General features: G+C 41.7%; 1 protein-coding gene across 1 annotated transcript in view; it reads left to right on the plus strand.

Moving 5' to 3' along the window:
- LOC128745550 (calcium-activated chloride channel regulator 2-like) overlaps positions 1–23,975 on the plus strand; it is a 93,555-nt gene that overhangs the window by 16,215 nt on the left and 53,365 nt on the right. Inside the window, exon 2 of the mRNA XM_053842625.1 lies at positions 19,816–23,171. Within this exon, the coding sequence (XP_053698600.1) occupies positions 19,816–23,171 (3,356 nt within the window). The remainder of the gene's footprint in view (positions 1–19,815; positions 23,172–23,975) is intronic.

Genomic DNA, 23,975 nt, shown 5'->3' on the forward strand with positions numbered 1-23,975 from the left:
TCTTTCGGCAATTGTAAGATTCTCAAAAATTTCCAATAAAAAACACAATGAGCAACGGACAAATCACTCCATAATGGTGTGTTTCCATGATTCGTCCTCATTCACGCTCACCACCAACAAGCCCACATACGGCATACGGAGTGAGGCATAAATTTCACAAACGTTTGCCAAGTAACGAGAGAAGCGTTAAGCTTTCACAGAACCTACATAGATTTTGTTTTTCCTTTTGAAGTTTGGTCTGGCACGGCAGGGTTCTGCCCGCAACCGCCCGCAACCCACATTGCGTTGTTGCGATGCTGCTTTTCATTTCGCAACACTTACAAGCGGCCAGCTAGCCGCATGTCGGAGCCATCGATGCTTCAGTGCCATGCCAGTGTGTATATGTTCACGGTCTACCGCAAATTTGGCCACAAGACGAACAGAACCACTTCCCGCACCACCCCCCCCCCCCCTTTCCCCCCTCCCTCCTTCGGCACGGAGTTGTTTACCATTTGCCAATTCATGCCCTCCTCTGGGCTGTTGAGTCAGCGCAAGAGGTATCAATATTTCTCGATAGCAATTAGAGATAGACTAAGCTCCTCATGCACAGAAGTTCAGTCGGTTGTTTGCTGTTTGTTGGCCGGTTATTTTGCCATTAGTGCCAGCCGTTGCCAGTGTGGAAGTTCCTCTTGATGTGAGAGCCATATACTTGTATTCATTTATTCATAGAGAAGCCTGGTGCCAATCTGCTAGCATATTCGACCCTTATGCAAGCGACTTTGGCACACAGAGAACCTTGCAGTGCGGCCAACGCCGATCGATCTGATACTGATTGCGAAAACCCGTATGCTAGCACACTACGAGACACTGTTGGCCAACTTAAATAGAATCCATGGATTATGTAAATGTTTCGAATTGAATATTTCGAAAGTTCAAATCTGTCTGGAGATTGGCCAAACTACTTCCGAGTCGGAGCTTTCGTAATGATTTGGCAACCGAAAAGGGGACTCTTTCCGCTTGAAGAATCGGTACGTACTTCGATTGGACGTAGATTGGTTTAGTTCCAAGCGCTTCATTTGGTTTGTTCCTTACTAGAGCTTCCTCGCAGATTATGGCTCCTTGACAGCAGACCATACTTTTTGGTTTCGTTTTTATCGGAAAATTATTCCCCATTATGCGAAATTGGGTGCATCGACGTGGAAGTGGGTCGGTGTTCTCTGCGTTACGTCATAACTATTACTGGTAAAATTATACTTTGATATCTAGATTAAATAGCGTTTTCACTTACATTTCAGCTTCGCTCTTGTATGACCAAGTCCACAAAATTATTAGAAGCCCAAAACCCTATTTGTTTCAATATTAGACCAACCGGTTGGGTCAGTAAATTGTATCAGTAACAGCTTGTGGCCAAACCGCTGTCCAATCTCTCAGTCTAGACCTGCTCAAGAATGAATAAATATGGGCTTTTTGCATGCTTCAATTTAACGAAGGTATGACAAAAAACAACGGAACAACAGAACAACATTCAGAAAGTCAACCCCTTGTGTCCTTTCTGGAAGTTTTATGGAGGGGATACACACACAAAAAAGAAAATTTCCCCCAAACCCACCCGAACCGAAGCCAACTAAAGTCATATTAAAGAATCTGGCGCGAAGAGGAAAGGGAAAGAAAAGCTACGGGCCAAGATTTTAGCCGAAGATTTGCATATATGTTTGTATATTTTCCAGCACTCAAATCCACTCGAGAAAGAGCTAGAAAGTCCTTACCATAGCTACTGTTGATCATGCTAGAGGAGACAGCAGTGGGTGGGCGAACTCCGGTCGGCAAAGTTTCGAACAAAATGTTGAACGGATTAGCTTAAACGAGCTTCCCCTTTGGCACCGCCGTCGTGTACCCACATGTGTCCTTCGACTGAAACTTTTATTCCGAACGCAATCTGACCACCAAGGATAGAGCCATTCGCTGCTGTGCTGAACACCTTGCCGTGCAGCAGCGGTAAGGCACCCGGGGTCGAGAAAAAGTTTATTTGAGGAATAAATTTCGAAGCTCATGTTTTCCTATAAACATGGTCTGACAGATTGAAATATAATTCCGTAGTTCAACGGCAGAGTTTTCCACCGCTGCCATCGGAGAGCGGTGGCGCGGCTGGCGTGCGGAAAACGATTTGTGTGTGCCGGACAGCTTATCATCGAGCAGCAAGGCTGACGGTGGACAGCAAGGCTGCGGACGATGGCTCGGAAGAAATTGCCGGACATTAGCACTTAGGTCAGTGGTTCGTATCCTGCCCACCCGCTCGCTAGGATGCGGAACGGTATCCCCAAGGGGAAAAATATAATTAGTGGTGCAGTTTGCCGGGTGCAACTGGGGCCGGAAAAAACGTGCACTGTTGCACACGTGATACTTTTCGTGCCGGTGATTTGTGATGACGGCTTCCTGGCTGGCAGCGCATGGCGGAGTTAGAAATCAAGAGCTACGTTGGTGTTACGGTTCACTTTTCGTGAAGGTTGCGTTTGTTCGGATATAAATAAGCTGATTTTGTCGCACAATCAAATTGTTAGTTGAAAATTGTAGTTATAATACCGTGCTATTTAGATGGGCGACGGACCTTGAACTGAGTGTGGTGTTGGTTTATTTTGTCTGGTTTGCTGCAATATATTGCCTAATTTGACTTCAATATTCCATTTTTTTAGCAACATTCTGGACCGAGTAGAATATTAGCTGCGAAATAAGTTACTAAAGGACTTTGCCTGTGATATCACTTTCGATGATACAACTATGCTTAATCCGAATTGTATGACCAGTGCAATTGCCACTTGGGAGCGAAGAGAAAAGTTTCGTCAATTTGAAACTTCGTTAGCTCGTAGTTTAATCCGATTCAGAGTTTTAATTGGTGTAGATGTAGCGCAGGAATACATGTCTTTTATGGTAGCTATTTTTTGATACGTTGATAAAACGGTAGCTGTAGTGAAGAGTTCAACTGTTCCTCTAGAGTTTTGATCTGAAAGATTCACAGATGTTGGCTCGCAATTTTTTTTTAATTGAAGTTCCTATGAAGCACCAGCACTGACAAGCTTTAGAAGCCTTAGAAGGCGGGGCACCAAATTTTTACTAATTGCTTTGATCAAATATAGCTTTGAGTTGGATTTAATTTCAATGCACTTAAATATTTTCTCAGACGTTTTATTTATCTCAGTATTTTTATTTACTAATTTATCCATCTCAATTTTGTATTAGTTTGTAAATGTTTTTTTCGGTTTTGTGAGAGCAACTTCTACTGAGTTTAATATTAATAAGTTAGCTTATCTTAATTTAGTATGAGTTTTCTATGTCAGAACTGCTTTGTTTTTGCATTATTTTTGTCGTTTTTGTACTGATATTTTGTCAATTTCGTATCTTTTTGTTATTTGTATTACTTTTGTTTTTTTTCAATATTTTTTATATCAGTTTTTACTGCATTTCAAGCCATTTTGGATAATTTCAATATCATTTCCATTATTTCACATTTCTTTTATTCTGTCATTCATCGGTAGGACCTCCTCTCGTTCTTTGTATTAGTTAGGTGTCAATTTGGATTATTCATTAGTCATTTTTAGGTTTCTTCCAAACCATTTTTGTAATTTATGTCACATTGTGCTATTTTTGCCATTATTTTGGTATCATTTTTGAGTTCCTCTTTATGTCGTTTTGGTATTATTTTTATATTTTTGTGATAATTCTGTACTTTGTGTTTATTTTACATGTCATTTCTATATCATTTTTATTTGAACTATTTCTATGTCCTTGTATTATTCGTGCCATTTTTCTATATTTATTTGGGTTTTGGATGATTTCTACTATTTGGGTATCAATTTTTGTCATTTGTATCTAATTTTTTTAGTTCTTAAGTTAGTATATCGATTATTATTTCTCCTCTGTGTTGATTTTGTGCCATTTTTAGTTATGTATGTATCTTTTTAGTATTTTTGCGATAATTTTTTAAGAATTATGGTATTATTCTTATATTTTTTGTAATATTCTTTTGTCATTTTTTCACTTTTGTGTCGTTTTTGTGTAATTTTTGTATCCTGCTTGTATCGTATTATCATTTTTTGTTATTTTTGTGTAAACATGATATTACGGTATTGCCCGATCTTTTCGGGGTCCCTTTTTATTTATTTATTAACATATATAACGTAAGGCAAAGCCTTTTGAAATGTTACAATATTTGATCGTTGGTTTAGTTGAACTATCATTCTTATTGCTAAATTTATATTTATTCTAACGATATTGTATTTCCTTTACATTAAATTAAGGGAATAATTATGTGCTGTTGAGTCGTGCAAGTAACTGACGCTTAAAAACTCTCGTGCTAGAGCTACATTTAATCAAAGTTGGTAGTGAGTTCCAATGGACAATGCCTCTAATGAAAAGCGACGAACTGCAGTCTCTGGTGCTGTGACGCGGCATCGGCGCGGTCTTATAATGCAAGAAACAAAACCCTTTTTCTTCATTTGAATGTGTCTACCCTCGGTCAGTTCCCCTCTCCTGCTGTCCCCCCATCATTTGTAAATTTATCTTCTTTTCAGTAATCCCTATAAAGCGAGACAAAGCTTTTATACGTTTTAGAATCTTCCCATTGTAAATGGCCACCCTATTTTCTCCTTTCGGAAATACCCTCTTGTCGTCCATCCATTTTTACAACTGCTATCTTTCTAAATGCAATAAAAATGCACCCGTTTACCTATTTGAACTTTCCTCCCCTTTGTAAGAGATAAGTTCCCCCTTTTGTCATTCCATCTGTCCTGATTTCTTCATGTCATAAACCATGTGTGTCAATTTATTTATTTTTTTAATTTGATGGGGCTTTCAACCGTTGGTTGGTTCGCCCCATATGTGTGTCAAGTTTGATGAAGAACCGTCCAGTCGTTCCGGAGTTATGGCGGATACGTTCATACTCACGTTTCTCGTCCTCCCCCTTTGTTTGAGTTCTTCTTACGTCTTCTTTTTATGTCCATAATTTGAATCAATGCCTCTCGTTTTATGTCCAAAATTTGAATTAACGTCGTCGTCAAATACGTCATATAAGGTATTTACAGGATATTCGAAATAACATCTTTACTTTTAACGTCCAAAATTTGAAGTATCGTCCTCTCGTTTTACGTTCAAAATTTGAATTAACGTCCTCTCGTTTTACGACTAAAGTCTCAATTAGCGTGCTCTATTTTTACGTCCGAAATTTGAATTAACGTCCTCTCGTTTTACGTTCATAATTTGAATTAACGTCCCCTCGTTTTACGTTCAAAATTTGAATTAACGTCCTCTCGTTTTACGACTAAAGTCTCAATTAACGTGCTCTATTTTTACGTTCGAAATTTGAATTAACGTCCTCTCGTTTTACGTCCATAATTTGAATTAACGTCCTCTCGTTTTACGTTCAAAATTTTAATTAACGTCCTCTCGTTTTACGACTAAAGTCTCAATAACGTGCTCTATTTTTAAGTTCGAAATTTGAATTAACGTCCTTTCGTTTTACGTTCAAAATTTGAATTACCGTCCTCTCGTTTTACGACTAAAGTCTCAACGTGCTCTATTTTCACGTCCGAAATTTGAATTAACGTCCTCTCGTTTTACGTCCATAATTTGAATTAACGTCGTCTATTTTAACGTCCGAAATTTGAACTAATGTCCTCTCGATTTACATCCAAATTTTGAATTAACGTCCTCTATTTTAATATCTGAAATCTGAATTAACGTCCTCCTGTTTTACGTCCAAACTTTTAATTAACGTCCTCTAATTTTACGTCCGAAATTTGAATTAAGGTCCTCTCGCTTCACGTCCACATTTTGAATTAACGTACTCTTGTTTTACATCTGAAATTTGGATAAACGTCGTCATCACATAACATGAGGCAATCTCAGGAAAATCGAAATAATGAATTTTCTGTTCACGTCCGATATTCGTATTACCGTCCTCTTTTTGTACGTCCAAAATTCGGATTAACGTTTTTTTACGTCTTAAATTTGAATTAACGTCCTTTATTTTTCCGTCTGAAATTTGAATTAACGTCCTCTCACTTTACGTCCAAATTTTGAATTAACGTACTCCTGTTTTACGTCTGAAATTTGGAGTAACGTCTTCGTCAAATAACATGACGCAACCTCGGGAAATTCTAAATAATGAATTTTCCGTTCACGTCCAAAATCCGAATGAATTACCGTCCTCTCTTTTTACATCCAAAATTTGAATTAACGTCCTTCATTTTCACGTTCGAAATTTGAATTGACGTCTTCTAGTTTTACGTCCAAAATTTGCATTACGGGCTCTCGTTTTTCATCCAAAATTTAAATTGACGTCCTCTCTTTTTACGTCCGAAATTTGAATTACTGTCTTTTCTTTACGACCGATTTTTTACGTCCCCCCAATATTAATGGACGTAAAAGGAGATTTAAGTGCATAGTAATCTGTATCTTTTTAAAACATTTTTATGTCACTCTTTGAACATTTCCTTTTATTAATTTTTGTATCATATCATTGTCAAGAGAAATAATACAAATTTGTGTTGTTTCTTGTTATTTTAGTATCATTTCATTTGTTTTTTTTTGTGTGTAGATTATAGTCACTTTAATCAGTTTTTGGTCATTTGTGACTTCTGCGGGGTTGGAATTTGAACCCGGGTCATCGGCGTGAGAGGAGTGAATGCTAACCACTACGCCGGGACTGACCCCCTATCTGTAATTTGTTGTATCACTTTTGGGTCATTTTTGCAAATTATTTTCACATAATTATTACTTTTCGTTAGTCGTATCATGTTTGTCATCTTTTTGTACTATTTTTGTATGATGTTTGTGTCATTTGTGATTCTGTATTGTTTTATTTTTCACCATATTTAGTTTTTTTTTTCGTATAGGTTTAGTGCCAGTTTTGTGTCATTTTTTTTGTTTATAGTCACTTTAACAGCTTGGGTCGTTCATGATTTCTGCGGGATTGGGATTTGAACCCGGGTCCTCGGCGTGAGAGTTCACGTATTATATTATTTGTGTTATTTTGCAACAATTGTATAATTTTCACTCTTTTAGTCATGAAATTGTTGTCTAGTTTTTATCCTATTTTTAGCTCAGTATATCAACTGTTGTTTTGCCTTCGGTAGTTTTTGTGCCCTTTTTTATCATGTCTGTATCTGTTCTATTTTTTTGTATTGATTTCTTACCATTTTTGTATTAAATTTGAATTTTCTTCAAATGTTTTGTTCCCCTTTAGTGTTATTTTTGTATTCAACTTGTGTCATATTTTGATCAATTTTTGGATCATTCATTTTGGGTTACCTTTGTAACATTTTGGTGTACTTTTGAACTTTTTTTTGAATTATATTAATGTTTTATTGCATCAGTTTTGCCTGAATATATGCAATGTGTGATTCAAAATAACACACATTGAATGTAAAATATTTGATTGTTTATCCAAGAAAATCGACAATATTTTTTCTGTATATTTCTTCCATTTCTTTTTTATTATTTAAGCGTTAATTTTGTATTATTTTCTCGCCATTCTGCGGTTTTTCTTGCGTTTTTTGTTTATGTTCTATGTTAATATTCTTGTGTTGCATTATGAACAATTTGATGTCATATTTATATAATATTTGCAGCGTTTCTAAATAATTTTTCTGTGTTTTTGGACCATTTTCGTGCCATTTTTGTATCATTTTGGTACAGTTGGATTTCGAATTTGGCATGGTTCGATTTTGGCATGCCTCGATTTTTGCAACAAAAGTATCCGTTTTTGGCAACACAAGATATTACTCTGCCCCAAATATGTTTAACTATCCATCAGTTTCCGCAACCATGCTTTAAATGACAAAAAAATGATGCCCTGAGTATGTTTATGAAAAAAAGTTAGGTGGTTTCGAACAATAATATTTTTATTGCCGTAGGACTACGTCTTATCGCAGGGTGTCAATAAGTTATTTGCACCGGACGGATAGCTCTTGTCGGACTTTTTAAACATAAAATGGTTGCAATCGTTGATTAATGATATTTAGTCAACTTCTAAAGCATTTACATTAAAATTTTTCATATCGAAAAAGGGTCTCGATTTTGGCACGGTTTCGATTTTGGCAACATAGGCGACGCGCATTTGTTGCCAAATTCGAAATCCTACTGTACTGTCTGAATGTCGTGTTGGTTTCAATATAGCGTCATTTCTATATTATTTTTATATTTATACAAATAACAACAGGGGTAATTTTTATATCAGTTCTGTGTAATTCTCGTCGATACGGGGCCATTACAGAAACGAGGTCTTCAAATATTAGACCTTTTGTACTTGATTGGTTGAAAATTTGTAAAAAAACTGATAATTACACTTTTACTACCCCGAACCAGTGGACTTCTCATTCGCCAAGTGGCCCGACAGTTTAAAAAAATTTGGAATTTTTAGCAAACCTATATCATGTGATATTTTCTAAATTTGAATGAAACTATTATCAAATGGTAGGGTTCCGTAAAGAAGAAGAACTTGACCTTCAAATGGAGTTAAAAAAAATGGCAGCCATCTTGTATTTGGTCGATTTTAATTTCAATACCATCATTAGAAAGCTGAGAAAAATTTATACAAGAGAAATTCATCAAATAAGGTATGTCGTGGCCCAAACTAAATGAAACAGTCCATTATCCGCAGCAAGGTTTACAATAAAGTTGCGAGAATACAATGGAGACGCATGGTATTTTGTTTTAACCTGCCACGGAATGGTTATTTCTGGCAAAGAAACGAATGTCTTTGCTCAAAAAATATAAATCCTTTAACCCCTCTAAGGTCTACATCATTTTTAGCACCGCAAAATTCACTAAAATGGCCATAACTTTTTTATTTTTCAATATTTTTTCACCAAATTTGGGAATTTTGCCGAAAATATTTTCTATTTTCATAATACCTATAGATAATGGCCATATGCCATATGGTCCCGGAGTTAATGCGGAGTTCCTTGGGGGACCGAGATATGGCTATTTTAGATAAAGTTGCCAAATATCTAAAATTTGTTTGAAATCTGTTGATTTTTGAAAACATATCATCGACTGTGGACATATCAGTTACTTTGCCGCAGTTATGAGCCATGGTGCGCGCCATCCGGATCCGGGGGGACACTATGAATCCGGAACCGGTTCCCATAAAGGGACATTTCAGCAATAGTAAACTATGTCGTGTCGCATATCAAAAAACATCAGCATTCGATAAAATAGCGATTGGTGATCATCTCATGTCTTTCAGAGGCCATATGGCCGATTCCAGGTCCGGGAAAAGTTCCTCCGAAATCCGTTCCGTGCTTGAATCAGAAAAGAAACCCTCCCCGGACCCGGAACCGGTCATACGGCCTCTGAGAGACATGAGATGATCACCAATCGCTATTTTATCGAATGCTGATGTTTTTTGATATGCGACACGACATGCTTTACTGATGCTGAAATGTCCCGTTACGGGAACCGGTTCCAGATTCATAGTGTCCCCCCGGATCCGGATGGTGCGCACCATGGCTCATAACTGCAGCAAAGTAACTGATATATCCACAGTAGATGATATGTTTACAAAAATCTAAAGATTTCAAACAAATTTTAGATATTTGGCAACTTTATCTAAAATTGCCATATCTCGGTCCCCCAAGGAACTCCGGAATAACTCCGGGACCATATGGCATATGGCCGTTATCTATAGATATTATGAAAATAGAAAATATTTTCGGCAAAATTCCCAAATTTGGTGAAAAAATATTAAAAGATAAAAAAGTTATGGCCATTTTAGTGAATTTTGCGGTGCTAAAAATGATGTAGACCTTAGAGGGGTTAAACTTAATCATGAGACTCGCTTCGAAGATTAAATCTTATGTGAATTTGTTTATTCGTTAAACTGAAAATTCCTTTATTGGACATGTTTACCAGCTTATCGAAAAATTTCGCTTAGCTTTTTTTAAATTGCTCATTTCCCATTTATTTAAAATTCAAAGGAGCTTCTAGTCACACTGTCAATCAACCAATAAACCACCATTGCTATAACAATTTAGCTCTCATTGTAACTTGAAACGTGCCCGGATAGAATTCCAATTGATTCAATAAACGAAACGCAATTGTAAAATATTGTTACAAGTGGCAAAAGTCAGAAGAACTCACAGAATGATAATATGACACCATTCACTGTCGGTAGAGTGCTTCCGAACGAAACATATTTATTTACATAGTACTCATAATTTTGCGAACAGGAAATGAGTGAAGAAAAAGCCTATTCCTCGCCGTCATTGGAGCATTTTCAGCTCTCTTCAAAACAGAAGAAGGCAAAAACGAACGATACTGAGACACAAAATGCTGCTTTTCAATTTAGAAGAGGAAAAGTTGTATCAAGAGGTCAAATCATTACTCGAAAGCACAAACTTCCATTCCCCCCCCCCCTCCCCGCGGTGGTGGCTCAGACGCCGCCGCCGCTCGCTACTCTGTTCTGTTCAGCACCGTCTGTCTAGAATGATAGCACCAACCGCATCCAATTGAGCCGGACGGCCAAAAAACTTGAGCACGGAAAACAGCGATAAACTCCCGCTACTGTCAGTGTTGGCCTCGCCAAAAATGTTTCACAAACGCTATGCAGACGTAACACTTCTCGAAAGTGTGGGTGAATAGCAGAGAGGAAACAGTTTACCCGAAATGACTCTAGTTTCAGTTGCACAGGAAGAAAGCTATAAACACTAATGGATGGGTTTTTTGTGAAGCAAAAAAACGTACTTGCTTGGAAAGAATATAACCCTTTGAATATTCAATCGAGACCGGATTCGATCGAAATCGGGAAACAAGCAGCAACTAATGGTCTGAGGGTGTATAGTTGAAGCTGCTTTAAGAATGAGCTGCATTTGCTTGCCATTCATTCGTTTTATTCGGCTTATGCAAATCAGTTGGAAATGTTTTATGCTGCAACATCTAGGTAGTTTCTAGCAACACACTAACTGTAATTGCTTCAGAGAAGTGGATTCCAACAGACACCACATTTCCTTCATATAAGCAATTTGGTAAAAAGCTAAATGATCGTCCCTATGATTGCCCAAACTGCGGGAAACCAAACGTAACCTCGAAGGGCCTAAAAGTTCTGCAGGCGAAAAGTTTTTTTCTTTCTTTCTTTCTCGCCATCATTAGTAAATCGAAATTGTATCGATCTTCACCCTTCCGCGCAGGTTTGTAAAGGTAAAAGCCTACGGAATAACCGATAAATAGTGCCGGTTTAAAAGTATGCCCCTTGCAAAACAGAGACAGAGTCAGACTGGTAATAAATTATTTTACCACCGGTTATGCCTTCCAGGTTTTTCCCGGATTCCCCAGCAAACCCCATTTGCTTCGCAAGGTTGACCTCATTCTAGGGTGTAGGAGTTGCTTTCAGCACAGCAGCTGCAGCATTGTCTGCATTCTGGAAATGAAAATGGTTTCACACTTTGGTTGGGCTTTTGTTTTCCACTGTTTCGCAATATTGTGGACTGTCGAGGTTGGACGTGCATAATGGTACAATGCAATGGATGGCGGTAAATTTGAACGATTGTCTGCCGTTTTGTTGCCCAAAACCACTTCGGTTGGTCGTCAAGAATTGCAGTGAAATTTTGCGGCGCATTTATCGCTGTTCCAGCACTCGAATTCCGTCCGCAATAAAAGAGAGGGCAAAAGTCAACGATATAATTCGGATACTGCGCTAAGCTTCAAAGTTGCCATCGCTAATCGTACTATAAACACGCATGAAATTGTGTACATAAAAGAGTAGCTACCTGGAAATGTCCGTATCAGAAAAGCATCATCTAATGGTCTGGCGACCATTTCGTTTATCCCGCCTCTACAGTAGGGACAAACAAGGCATACAGACACGCACAATCAGGAGTTCTAATCCTCGCTAACACGTAAGCTTCCGTAATTCCGGCCGTGGCAATGAACAACGAACGCGAGTAAAGGCAGTTTACATTAGAGACTTGTTGGCAAACGGGGAGGACAAAATGGGTATTGCCGGTAGTCAATAGGGGTAAAATCGTTCCGAGTTTAGACGGGATTATCACACTTGGTGTTTTGAATTCGATTCTTATTCTAGATCTCAGAATGGCAGCTATTTCGAAACAGATAGAGATGATCGTGGAGCATCCGGTTGCCATAGAGCAAGCTCAAATTTTAAAAAATTTCTGACGAATTAATGATAACAAACAAGCATTTATTTTAAAAATTGTTTAAGATTTATTCACAAATTTTTTAGAATTGTCGTCGTATAAAGGGAGAATCAAGACATTATGAATCCCCAGTATTGCCATTGAACCGGAGAGGACTGGTAACAGGTAATCTCTATAATCTTCTTTTTATATAGTTTGGTAAAAGATAACGAACTACGGACTTAGCAAGTGCTGCTTTAATGATCCTCTTTTTATTTAATGTTCTGGTCTTGGTCCTAGGCGTACTATAGAACATCTCTGCTTCATAATCTTTCTTTTACTACTCCCTTCGTCTACTTGAAAGACTACCGTTATATAAATCCGGGTTGGAATCTCTCCAAGTAGTATCTGCAACTCGTGCTTCATACACCTATGCCACTCTCCGCTATCCGTTTGTACTCCAACAAAAATAGTCCGTAACACCTTTCGTTCAAATACGACAAGTGCACGAATGTCTTCCGTAAGCAAAGTTGCAGGCTGGCCTGTACTGTGATGGCACTATGTGAGATTCACAATTTTTGTACTTTGTGCCTAACCACTAAAACACCTTATTGCCTCCATGTACTCCCTATCCTTCCGGACAGACTGCGGACGATATTCTCTGGACTGGTATCTGCTCCGCTGGTGACAAACATTACGCTTCGAATTAAACCAAAACGTGGACAGTGAAAGACCACGTGCTCCGGTGTTCTGCGGGGACTCTGCGTGTGCAAATCTATGAAGGTACTTTCTGGAATAACCATGACCTAACAGGAATTGTGCCAAGTCGGGGTCAATTTCTCTATGTTTCCTGTTCGTCCACGTAACCATCTTCCGTTCACCGCGTAGTCGCACTCTTCTTGCCAGTTTCGCATAGTATCTACCGGTGTCCTCTTCCGAACTCCACGGGTGCCTCTGTCTCTGTAGCACTCTCTAGTCTCTGCAGTAATAATGATTCCTGCAATAATATAGAGCGCTTTCAGTGATATGGTTCCGTATGCGATTGATTTCTACGCGTTTTCATACCTGCAATCAAACAAGGACTACCATATCTGAGAATTGACGTTGCAATACTACTCAGGGACCTTCTCTTCTTGCAAAGTATTGCAGAGTTGTTCGGCAAGATTCTAGTTAGCTCTTGCCGCCTTCTCACAGATATAATCGATGTGACTATTAAAACTTAATCGATCTATGGCTATGGCCACGGTATCTATGGCTAGCCATAGCGAGTACTTCCGCCACCTCTTGTGATTCTCCAGTTGCTAAGAGCACAACATTGTCCGCGAAGCTGACTTAAATATCTTCGCACTCGCTCCGACTATCAAGTTTCACTGCGTCGGACCGAGGGTGGAGCTCTGAGCAACGCCAGCCGTAATCGTAGATCTTTTTCACCTATGTCTAACTCGTATATTAACGTTCGGTTCTAAAAATAGTTTTTCAAAATCCCACAGAAATACACGGGGACTCTCATTCTGTAAAGTGAACGGACCATTGCTTCCCAGGTGGTGCTGTTGAAAGAGTTCTTCACGTCTAAGGTAACCACGGCGCAATAACGATTTCCTTTTATCTGTTGTTTTTGTGCTGCTTCCGCAGCTTCCACCATCTTTCGGATGGCATCCGCTGTAGATCTGCCTTTTCTAAAGCCGAACTGCCATGTTTGACAAGCCACCCTCATTTACTCCATCTAGATTACTCCCTCTCGTAGTTTGCCAACCATATCCAACAAGCATATGGGACTGTACGCTGAAAGATCTCCAAGGAGTTTTCCCGGTTTTGGCAGCAGAACCAGTTCTCGTCGCTTCCAGGAATCGGGAAAGTTTCCTTCCTCGATGCATTTCTGCAACGTGGTCTTGAGCAGAACCGGGTTTTCCTGGATTACTACTTTTAGAGCCAGATTCGGAGTCCCGTCTGGACCTGAGGACTTCTTTCCCTTCATGGCTTTCGCAAATTCGGTCAGCTCTTCGTTGGTGATACGAGCTTACTCAACGTGCTCCTCGTCGTACAGTGGACTTGGCCAAGGTGTTAGTTCATGCTGCGGAAACAACCCGTCGGCTTTCATCTTCTCCGGACACCTTTCAGGTAATACAAACGGACTTTTAATCTTTGAAATGGCAGCTCTGATAGTAAAACTTTGGTCCGTAGTAGCACGGGGCCTCATAAGAACCGCCTGGTATTGCTCTACAAATTCCTATGCTATTGGGGATAGACGACGTAACAATATTTGGAAGAGCATCTTGTATTCGGCGTTGATCAGCGTAATACCACGGTAATTACAGCAATAAAGCCGATCAGCCTTTTTGTAGATGGGGCAAACCACACCTTCCATCCACTACTCTAGTAGTTTCTCCTTCTCCCAAATCCGTGAAATTATCCAAAAAAGAGCAGTTGCTAGCGGTTCTTTGCCATTTTTGTAGAGTTCTGCCGGGAGTTGACCCTTTCCGGTGGCTCTGTTATTCTTCAGCTGATCGATTTCTCATCGGAGCTCTTCGAGATCAAGAGCCAGTACGCTGTTATCGTTTGTAGGTACTCCTAGGTTAACTTCCGTTACACCTCCTTCGTGCACTCGTAATTACCTGCTCTCGGTTGTGACCAAGATTCCTTCTTTGTCCTAAAAATATAGGGCTTCGCAGTGTGTCCCTTACGAGATTGGTTTACCTTCTTATAGAACTTACGCTCTTTTAGAACTCACCACCCCGGATCAGTTGTTCTAGTTCTTCACGACTTCTGTCCTCCATCTGGCGTGTTTTTCCTTCTCAGTATCATGGTGAACTCACTCCGCGCTCGTCGATAGTTGGCCAAATTCGCCCTCTTGGCAATGCTTAGATAGTTTTTCCAAGCTCTTTTGTTCTCCTGTGCATCGCTTGTTAGCATTCCTCGTCAAAGCAATCACTCCGTGCGCTCGGGGTTACCTCACAGCGCCCCGCGGTTGCGGCCTCATTGACGGCCGAGCGTATCCTATAGCATCCGTCTTCGAGGGTCGAAGCACCTCCACAAAGGAAGATGAAGCTTCATCCAGTACACGCGCGAAGTTCTCGGCAACTCGCGGGTTGTCTAATTGTCGAATGTTCAAGCATAATCTGCCACAAATCGTTTCGTTTAACTGAATCGTACGCCGCCTTGAAGTCTATAAACAGATGATGAGCCTGCAAGTTGAATTCCTGAAATTTATCGAGGATCTGTCGCAAGGTGAACATTTGGTCTGTCGTGGAGCGTCTCTCTCGAAAATCGTACTGGTTTTCGCCAACAAAGGTTTCCTGCAACGGCCTCAGTTGGGGGGCGCTGTAGCCGCAAGGTTACCGAGTCTGCTCTAACAACCCGAGGAGCGCGGCTTTGTCGCGAGGTTGATAGTCCGATATTTTTGAATATACACGTGCTGCTAGGTAAAGGTCCGAGTCGATATCCACACCCCGTATGGAGCGTACGTTGGTGATGTTCGAGAAAAATCGACCACCAATGAAAATATGGCCAATTTGGCTCAAGGTTCATTGGTCACGTGATCTCTAGATGGTTTTGTGAATATCTTTGTGGGGAAAGAAAGTACTTCTGATCACCAGACCTCGGAAAGCTGCAAAGTTTATGCATCACTGGCCGTTATGGGTCCTTTCTCAGCTCTTAACTTTACCGAGCTGGGCGTTCATATCTCCGATAACGATCTTGATGTCCCGTGGCGAGTAGCTATCGTACGTTACCTCCAGTAGTGCAGAGAACGCTTCCTTCACGTCGTCGGGTCTACCGTCGGATGGATAATGCACGTTTATGATGGGGTAGTTGAAGAAACGGTCTTTTACCCTCAACATTTACATCCTCTTGTTGATCGCTTTCCAGTCCACTACGCGATCCTGCATTCTGCCCATCACTACGAATCCCGTTACCAACGCTCTGGATAATTAGGTTTGGCCGCCACGGATCCTTCACATCTTCTCGCCTTTGCAATACCGGGGCTATAACTGATGTACCCACGAAATTCAGCGATCTGCAGTTCAAGGTACCAAGTCCTTATTTCGTCGCCTGTGTCCATGCTTAATATCCCGAGTCGAATTTCCTTGATTGTCCGTAGTGTGCTAGATTTAGGTAGGTTACGTTGCTAGGGTCACACTACCGAGTCTCATGATGGGGCTGCTATCTTATAGTGCCGGACAACACAGTGTCTCTGTTGCGTTTGATTCTGTTTAGTTCAATCTTCTGCTCAAACCTGCCTACAAAAGTAGTATAAAATTCACCATAGAAAGTAAGAATCTAAACGCGCAACGTAAAATACGAGCAGACACTCGCTAACGCTACTCACCAACCCCTCGCTAAAACGCTAACACGCTATACAACGCACTGTGCGCTAATCGGAGTTAGCGTGTACGCAACAGAAGACATAAACCAGAAAGACGGGAAACTTTCCCATCTGTTGACGTTTGGATTGGCACTCGCCACGAGAAACATGGTTATCGTCGTTCTTCTTCTTGCAAGTTGTGCCGGTGAAAGGGCGTTCTTAGCGCAAGTGATGAGCGATAAAAACCTAAAAATAATTGCCAAAACCACGATCCTTTTAGTTATGTTGACAGAAAGATAAGAAAACGAGAAAACCGTCATGAAAGACTTGTGATTTTATTAACATCAAGTGTGAAATTATCGAAGTTTCACGCGGTGTTAGCGAAAGGAAGAGGAAAATCACACGTGGCTAACAGCAATTAATGTTGCACACGTTAGACGGTAAGCTTGTTAGACGGGCCAGACACTGCAAAATCGATCATTGAGTAATTTGTAAGGTAAACTGATTGGGACAACGCAAAAACTTTACATTCGTCATGGTTATCCAACTCTAATCCAACGTTACATAGGGCGAACCAACGCGTGCAACTTAACCTCAATGGCAGTACGAGTGGCCGATTCCTTGTCAGGTAAAAATAGAAGGCACGATAGATGCTAAATAATCTACAATACTATTCCCTTTGTATTGATTGGACCATAATAGTGGCCGTGCAAGTCATAACGCCAAAAATTTTCTTCAGGGTTCTTTTTTCTATATGGTAAACAAAGTGCAGGGATGGTACGGTCACTTTGACTCAATTTTGATTCATTTGACAGTACCGTCTTAACGGGACCAAATATGACAAAGTTATGTATGGGACATTTGTAGAACAGGTTATTATCTATAATTTTGCTGAAGAAAATTTTGCTGTATCTTTTGTAGTTATGGCTAGTATCTTATCAGTAACTAAATGAACGTTAATTTAGTCACTGAGGAGTTACTAGCGTTGTGGTACCGTAACTACAAAAGATACAGCAAGTCTTTGTTCAGAAAAATTGTAGTTTAGAACTAGTTCTACAAATGTTCCATATACAACATTGGCATATTTGGCTCTGCTGAGACGGTACTGTCAAATGAATCAAAATTGAGTCAAATTGATTGAACCATCCCTGACAAAGCGTGTTTTTATGGCGAAATATTCGAGAGCCTAGACGAATACTGTGGGCCGTGCATCACCTGCCCATACAAAGTTTGGCAAGTCGTGATATTCAAGATCTTCGACGACCGACGGAGAGACACTACGCGAGAATCATATTAGTCAAGGAGAACCATGAAGATTAGGACCCCGATGGAGTCTGTATTGCGCATTATCCAGCTGTTCACCAAATGTAGGGTAAATGCAGATGGGCTACAACACAGCTAATACAAATATGTAACCATAGATTGGGTTCACAATTAATATATACCCAAGTAGCACACTTTTCTCACTTATGGTTGCAGAAACTTATTTATGACTGAAATTAGTCATAAATCGGTTGCCACAACTGGTTTGTAACAACTGTGCTAGTAGGGTATTTTCATTATTTTGGGCAATATAACAAAATAACTTGAAAACAAAGACACAAAAAAATTTAGTTAAAGAAGGAAAATCTCCAATTTTTGCATTAAAAATCTATAAGTCATAGGAAGAATACAACAGATCTAGTGATATCAGCTAATCTTCCTGGAAATCTTGCTCAAGTAACAATGACATTTGTAAAACGAAAGACGAAAAACATTCATGAATAAATTTTGGCAATTTCTTAACTATCTAACAGTGAGAAAATAATTTTTAATTGTATGAACTGACAGTTAATGATTATTGTTTCTTATTTTGCCAATATTGTCTTACAACTTTCCCTTTTCAGCAACCATTTTTTATTTAAAATGGTCCATTTTACCCCAAACAGCATCACTTACCCAACAAAGAGCCCACATTAACAACTGGAAACATTTAACGCAAACGTGACTTGAAATCGCTCCAATTTGGGTCGGGCTCTTTGTTTCCCCCGCTCGCTCCAGAACTGAACCTTATACGGTGTAATACATACCTGATGATTAGATTACACATCCTTGCCCACACGCTGCTGGAATTAGACAGTCAGTGGCAGGCGGCGGCGGCGGCGACGGCGGTTGTTCGATAACAGCACGCCGGAAAGCCGCAGTGTCGATTAATCCCCAGCTGATGCGTGAATTCCACGGGTTCGGCTCGACGAACCAAAAGTGACCGCAAAACGGACCGCCCGATGGGAACCGATAATGTGCGCCTGTTGGCAGCAGCGGCGGCGGCGGCGGCGGCGGCCAGCGTATGTAATTGCTGCCTCGATTTATGAGAATCATAACACCAATCCCGATCGGATCAAAGGTGGTACGATAACGGGTCGGCCGACGATGACGACGACGATGATGTCGATTAGTCCATTAGAAGAGGGCCGGTCGGGATAATGGTGAGACGGGAATTTTTTGACCAACTTTTCTGTTTCTCTGCTTTTGGTTTTAATGCTGGGTCGCCTGCGGGTCCGATCATATCTTCGTTGTTTACGGGTGGTGATATGTTAACTGGCGTTCGCGATACCACGACAAGGGGGATCAGAGTGGTTTATGCTGCGCTTGAATAAATGCGATGACCCCGCCAGGTTTGGCTGGACAACTTATATTTGGAACAGTTTATGCTAGCCATTTTCCTAGTCATGATGTTCACAGTCTCTTTCCATCGAGTCATATTTTCAACGGTTATAATGAGCAATTTGATGCTATCACCGATAATGCAGTATGAATGTTGGCTCCAGTCGGGACAGGCTGTGAAATTTACAAGAAGGTGAAGGATAATAACAAAAGTTATCTCGTTTGCGCCTTAGGTTACCATGCTCGCCAGCTTTGCAGAGCATTATCTCTCTACATTTAGTCTTTTGTTTTCGTTTCCTGCGTGAACTTTTGATGGATTGTTGAGGTAAATCTTAAGCTCTTTCCGGAAAGCAGGCGGCGAGCAGTAAGTAGGACGCTTGTAACCTTGAAAGCGCTGCCCTCAAACTATTCGAGCATTATTAGCATTGCATCAGCAGCGGCAAAGTGCTGTGGTGGAGCCTCCATCATCAAATCTTTTACGAGGTGCTGTAACGTGCAATTTTCGGTCAATTTAAATTACTCAACTGGCACAGACTTACTGCGCATCATCAATCAGCCGAAAGGCATTTTGCTGCGTGCTCAATTTCTATTTCGGCTGCACGAGCTATGGGCTAGCAGCCACATACGTTCGAAATTGCCGTAGCGAATTGGAATTGTCGGGGGTAAGGAGGTGAGGGTTAGTTATTCACATTTTCCCATGAGTTCATCGACGAAATGCCTAATAACAGCGATTAATGTAAGCTTTACGTTTTCTTCTCTCCTACACAGATCATGCTGACTTCGGCCTCGCAGTACCTTTTTTCGGCGCTGGACGGTCGTGTATATTTCGGAGACATTACCGTCATTTTGCCACCCCATTGGCCTAATGCCTGCATCCCGTACAACCAAACGCGAACGTCGGCAAGCGGTGAGCGTAGTGATGTAACGATCAAAACACATTCCAAAACCGAGTCCCCCATATGGACGAAACAGTTCGCTGGATGTGGTGAGATGGGTGATCAAATCTTCATCGATGCTGACATCCTCGCACGGGACACCATCGGTCGGGAGTTTGTTCGTGAGTGGGCCAAATATCGGTACGGCGTTTTCGACGAGATCGGTTTCACTAAAGATCCCATTTATCCACGCTGTTTTATAAATGATGATCACGAGCTGAAGTTGACGAGTTGCTCGGATGCTCCGGTTCACGATCGTGGTCTCTGTGGCAGTCCCACGTCATACAACATCAGCGACATCGTCGATAGAAATGCCCGCTCAAGCATTATGTTTGCTGCGGAGGCTCCCAGCGTGACCATGTTTTGCGACGAAGGAACTCACAACCGGTACGCTCCAACGAAACACAACCAGCTGTGTGACCGACGCAGCACTCTCGACGTTATCCTAAAACACCGTGACTTCATCATGGAAAATCAAATAAACGTCAACCCTTCGATCATAATCAACACCACCCCAAAATTCAGCTACAAAACGCGTAAATCCACCCGGTACGTGATCATCATCGATGAAACTCTCGATATGCAGCTGCGAGAATCCTGGAGCTTCCTGCGCTCAGCTATTCGGAAGTGGGTCGTCTATGATCTACCGGCCAACACCGAAGTGGGAATGGTTCTAGCAAATGACACAGCCACGGAAAAAATGCTCCAGATCTCCTCCTTGTACATTCAGGAAAACAAAGATCTTGTCGCTTCATTTATTCCATATTCACCAAGCGATTCTCGCCAACCGGCTTGTCTTAGTTGTGCGGTAACAGACGCCATCCAGATGCTAAACGAGCGCACGCGTATGAACGGCCCGGCAAATTCGATCATTTTGGTCATCGCTCCCGGAATGGAATACTCCATCGATCATGCCACACTTGCGAATTCTGCCAGTTCGTCCCGAATCCGGATCTCCACCATTAACTACCCGAATGTGATCCGTCGTCAACCGCTGGATGCTCTGGCACTCTCCACAGGAGGTTCTGCTTACTCGGTATTCGAAACGAAGTACAATCACGAAAAAAGCTATTTGACAACCTACTTCGAATTGTCCAACACCCTGTTCAACATCGGCCGGCAGTACTACGAAGGCAACAAGAATGATCTACCGATCGAAATCTATCGCAAGGAGCTGCTGGACTCGGATGACAACGGTGCTGTCCATATGCTGGCGAAGCGAACCAGCCAGACCGTGACCGGTAGCTTCCATCTGGACTCATTTATGGGACCTCCCGCGTACTTTTTCGTCTACGTACACAATCCAGAGAATCCGCTAATTGAGAACATGAAGCTGACCAGTCCGAGTGGCATTGTTTACTCGTCTAGAAGTGATGCCAGATCTTTGGTAAAGCAATTAATGGTGTCCGCTACGCTGAACGAAACCGGTAGCTGGAGCTACAAAATCGACCGATTTAATGGACATCCTCAGCCACATTACGTGCAGGTTCTTGCGACACCCCGTTCGAAATATGCACCAACAATTCAAGCGCGTTCCTGGATTCGGCAGCGCGCTGGTGGTCCGCCTGTCATTTACGCTGAGATCAAGAGAGGTGATTTGCCAATAATTGCGGCTTTAGTCGAAGTGACTGTGTCTCGTCCGGACGGAATCTGTCCGGCCGGAAGTGGAAATGATTGTCGCCAGAAATTCCAACTGCTAGACACGGGCTCCGGCGATCCAGATATTACCAGAAATGATGGAATCTACTCTCGATATTTCAACGCCGATGATTTTGGAGGTGCAGGAGCCTATCAGTTCGAGGTAACGGCTACCGATAACGGGAACATGGCTTACACACGGTCGGAGAGTGTACTCAAAGGAGCTCCTCCCAGATGTTGTGGAAGTACCGTACGAACTACGTTGATGTCTTCTATAGTACCGTTCCAACGAACTCTTCAGCCCATCACTGTATTTCTGTCTCAAGATCAACTGGATGAAATAGGTTCGCGAACAATTGGAAAGATCAGTGACTTGATTGTGGACGTTGACGGTATGAAAGTTCGCCTGAACTGGACCACCCCAGACATGGGCGGCAAGAGCATCGCTCGCTACGAAATCAAATACGCAACATCGATTCGTGACATCGTCGATTATTATGACACAGCGGCGTTCCTATGGCACCATGACACACCGCTCATCAATTCCGTTGGCGATGAAAGTTCGTTTACGATGAACTTATCCCACGAACCACACCTCATCGGACAGATCCTCTACTTTGCCGTTCGAGCTCATGCCCTCGGCGTTGTCGGCGGATCAACTTCGAACTACGTAAGAGTATTCGTACCTAAACCGAAACGTGCCACCTCCCTGTCACCGTCTACATCCATTGGAACGGAGAGTTACGAATCCGTGTGGTCGTCCTACGATGAGATCCGCGAAAATCACAATCGTCGTGTGAACATCCATCAAAGAATCGCCGATACAATCAGCCTGGAAGTTGAAGTTTTACTCGCCATCATAGCTGGAGTCGTGTTTTTGATAATCATCATCCTAATTTGTTGTTATTTCTACTTTTTTAAAAAACGAACCAATCCTCACGAGGATGACCAGAAACGTCCCATTAAACCATTCACGAGTGAGACAAAAACCTCATTGGGACATAATGTCTTCGTGACGGCGGGAAACGTAACTTCCTCGTCGTCGAACGCAACCAGCTCGACGTCGGCTTCTCCAGACTATGTTCAGCAGACAAACGTGAGCCCAAGCATCCCGACCATCTACAACTCTCGAACGCTTCCCATCGAACAGAAACTGATCGATGAGCTAAAGCACCAGCAGCAGATGGCGGACACGCAATCGTTCGTTTTGACACCGAACGACGCCATCAACTACAACAGCACCCTGTCACGTGGATACAAACCGACGGTAACCATCAACGACAACCGAACGCTGAGTCCGTTTGAATCATGGTCCGCTTCACAACTACTTCAAGAGCACGAACAACACCAACGCCGACGTAGCCCGAGTCTTATCGACAACTACCTGGACAACGATGTTCAGCAATTCTACAATAGCCAGCACGATCAGATGTCCCTGCTGAACAACAGCAATCCCCCAATGCCTCCACCACCTGTTTACACCACATCAAATCCGCCTTACTTCTACGAGCAGCAGCAAACACATCAGTTGCAGCAGCAACAACAACAACAGCAGCAGCATCAGCCACAGCAACAACAACATCATCAGCATCCGTCTCCGCACCAGTATGGCCAGGATCAACTGAACGCGATGACTACGCCGCTGCACGTCACCATAACGTAATAGCCGACAGCCTCTGTTCAACCAAACAAAAACGTACCTTCGTAAACCAAATGCCAGATAGAACCCCGAATAATAGAAGAGACAACATCGCCCGGGCGAAGACCGCTGCGTTCTCCGCCGACCGTGTCTCCGTGCTTAGCGATGTTTGGTGGCTGTGACGCACGATGCTTGAACTACACTTACACAAACACACAATAATTATTTTATTGCCGGAAAGACTGATTTCAAGCCATGCGCACCCGTAGGATTTAGTTGAAGGTAAGTTTAACTTAAACTTTAGCGAAAAAGTTCTATCCCCAAAATCATCCAAGTAACAATTTGGGTTTTATTACAATCTTATGATGGCATTTAAGACCAAAATTGGTCATTAAAACCACCAGAAGAGTATAATAAAACTCACATTGTTGCCTGGGCAAGCATTGTTGCCTGTTTACTTAGTTCTTTCTTTTTCCTGTTCTTGATCTAATCCACAGCATTCGCGTTGGGATTGATGTCCGTGGAATAAGTTTTATTTTTTCACGCTGCGAATCGTTATCCAGATGTGTTACTTATATACCTAGATGTCGATTGATGGATTGCGCCTGTTTACTGGAGGCGCTGAACTAACCCCGGATACTCAAGCAGATAAGGAATTCTCGATTGGTGTTGCTAGTCCGTGATTCAAGGTGTTAAACTCAAAGTTACTTTGGATC

Source organism: Sabethes cyaneus, chromosome 1, assembly GCF_943734655.1.
Source record: "Sabethes cyaneus chromosome 1, idSabCyanKW18_F2, whole genome shotgun sequence".
In the NCBI taxonomy this organism is placed as follows: Eukaryota; Metazoa; Arthropoda; class Insecta; order Diptera; family Culicidae; genus Sabethes; species Sabethes cyaneus.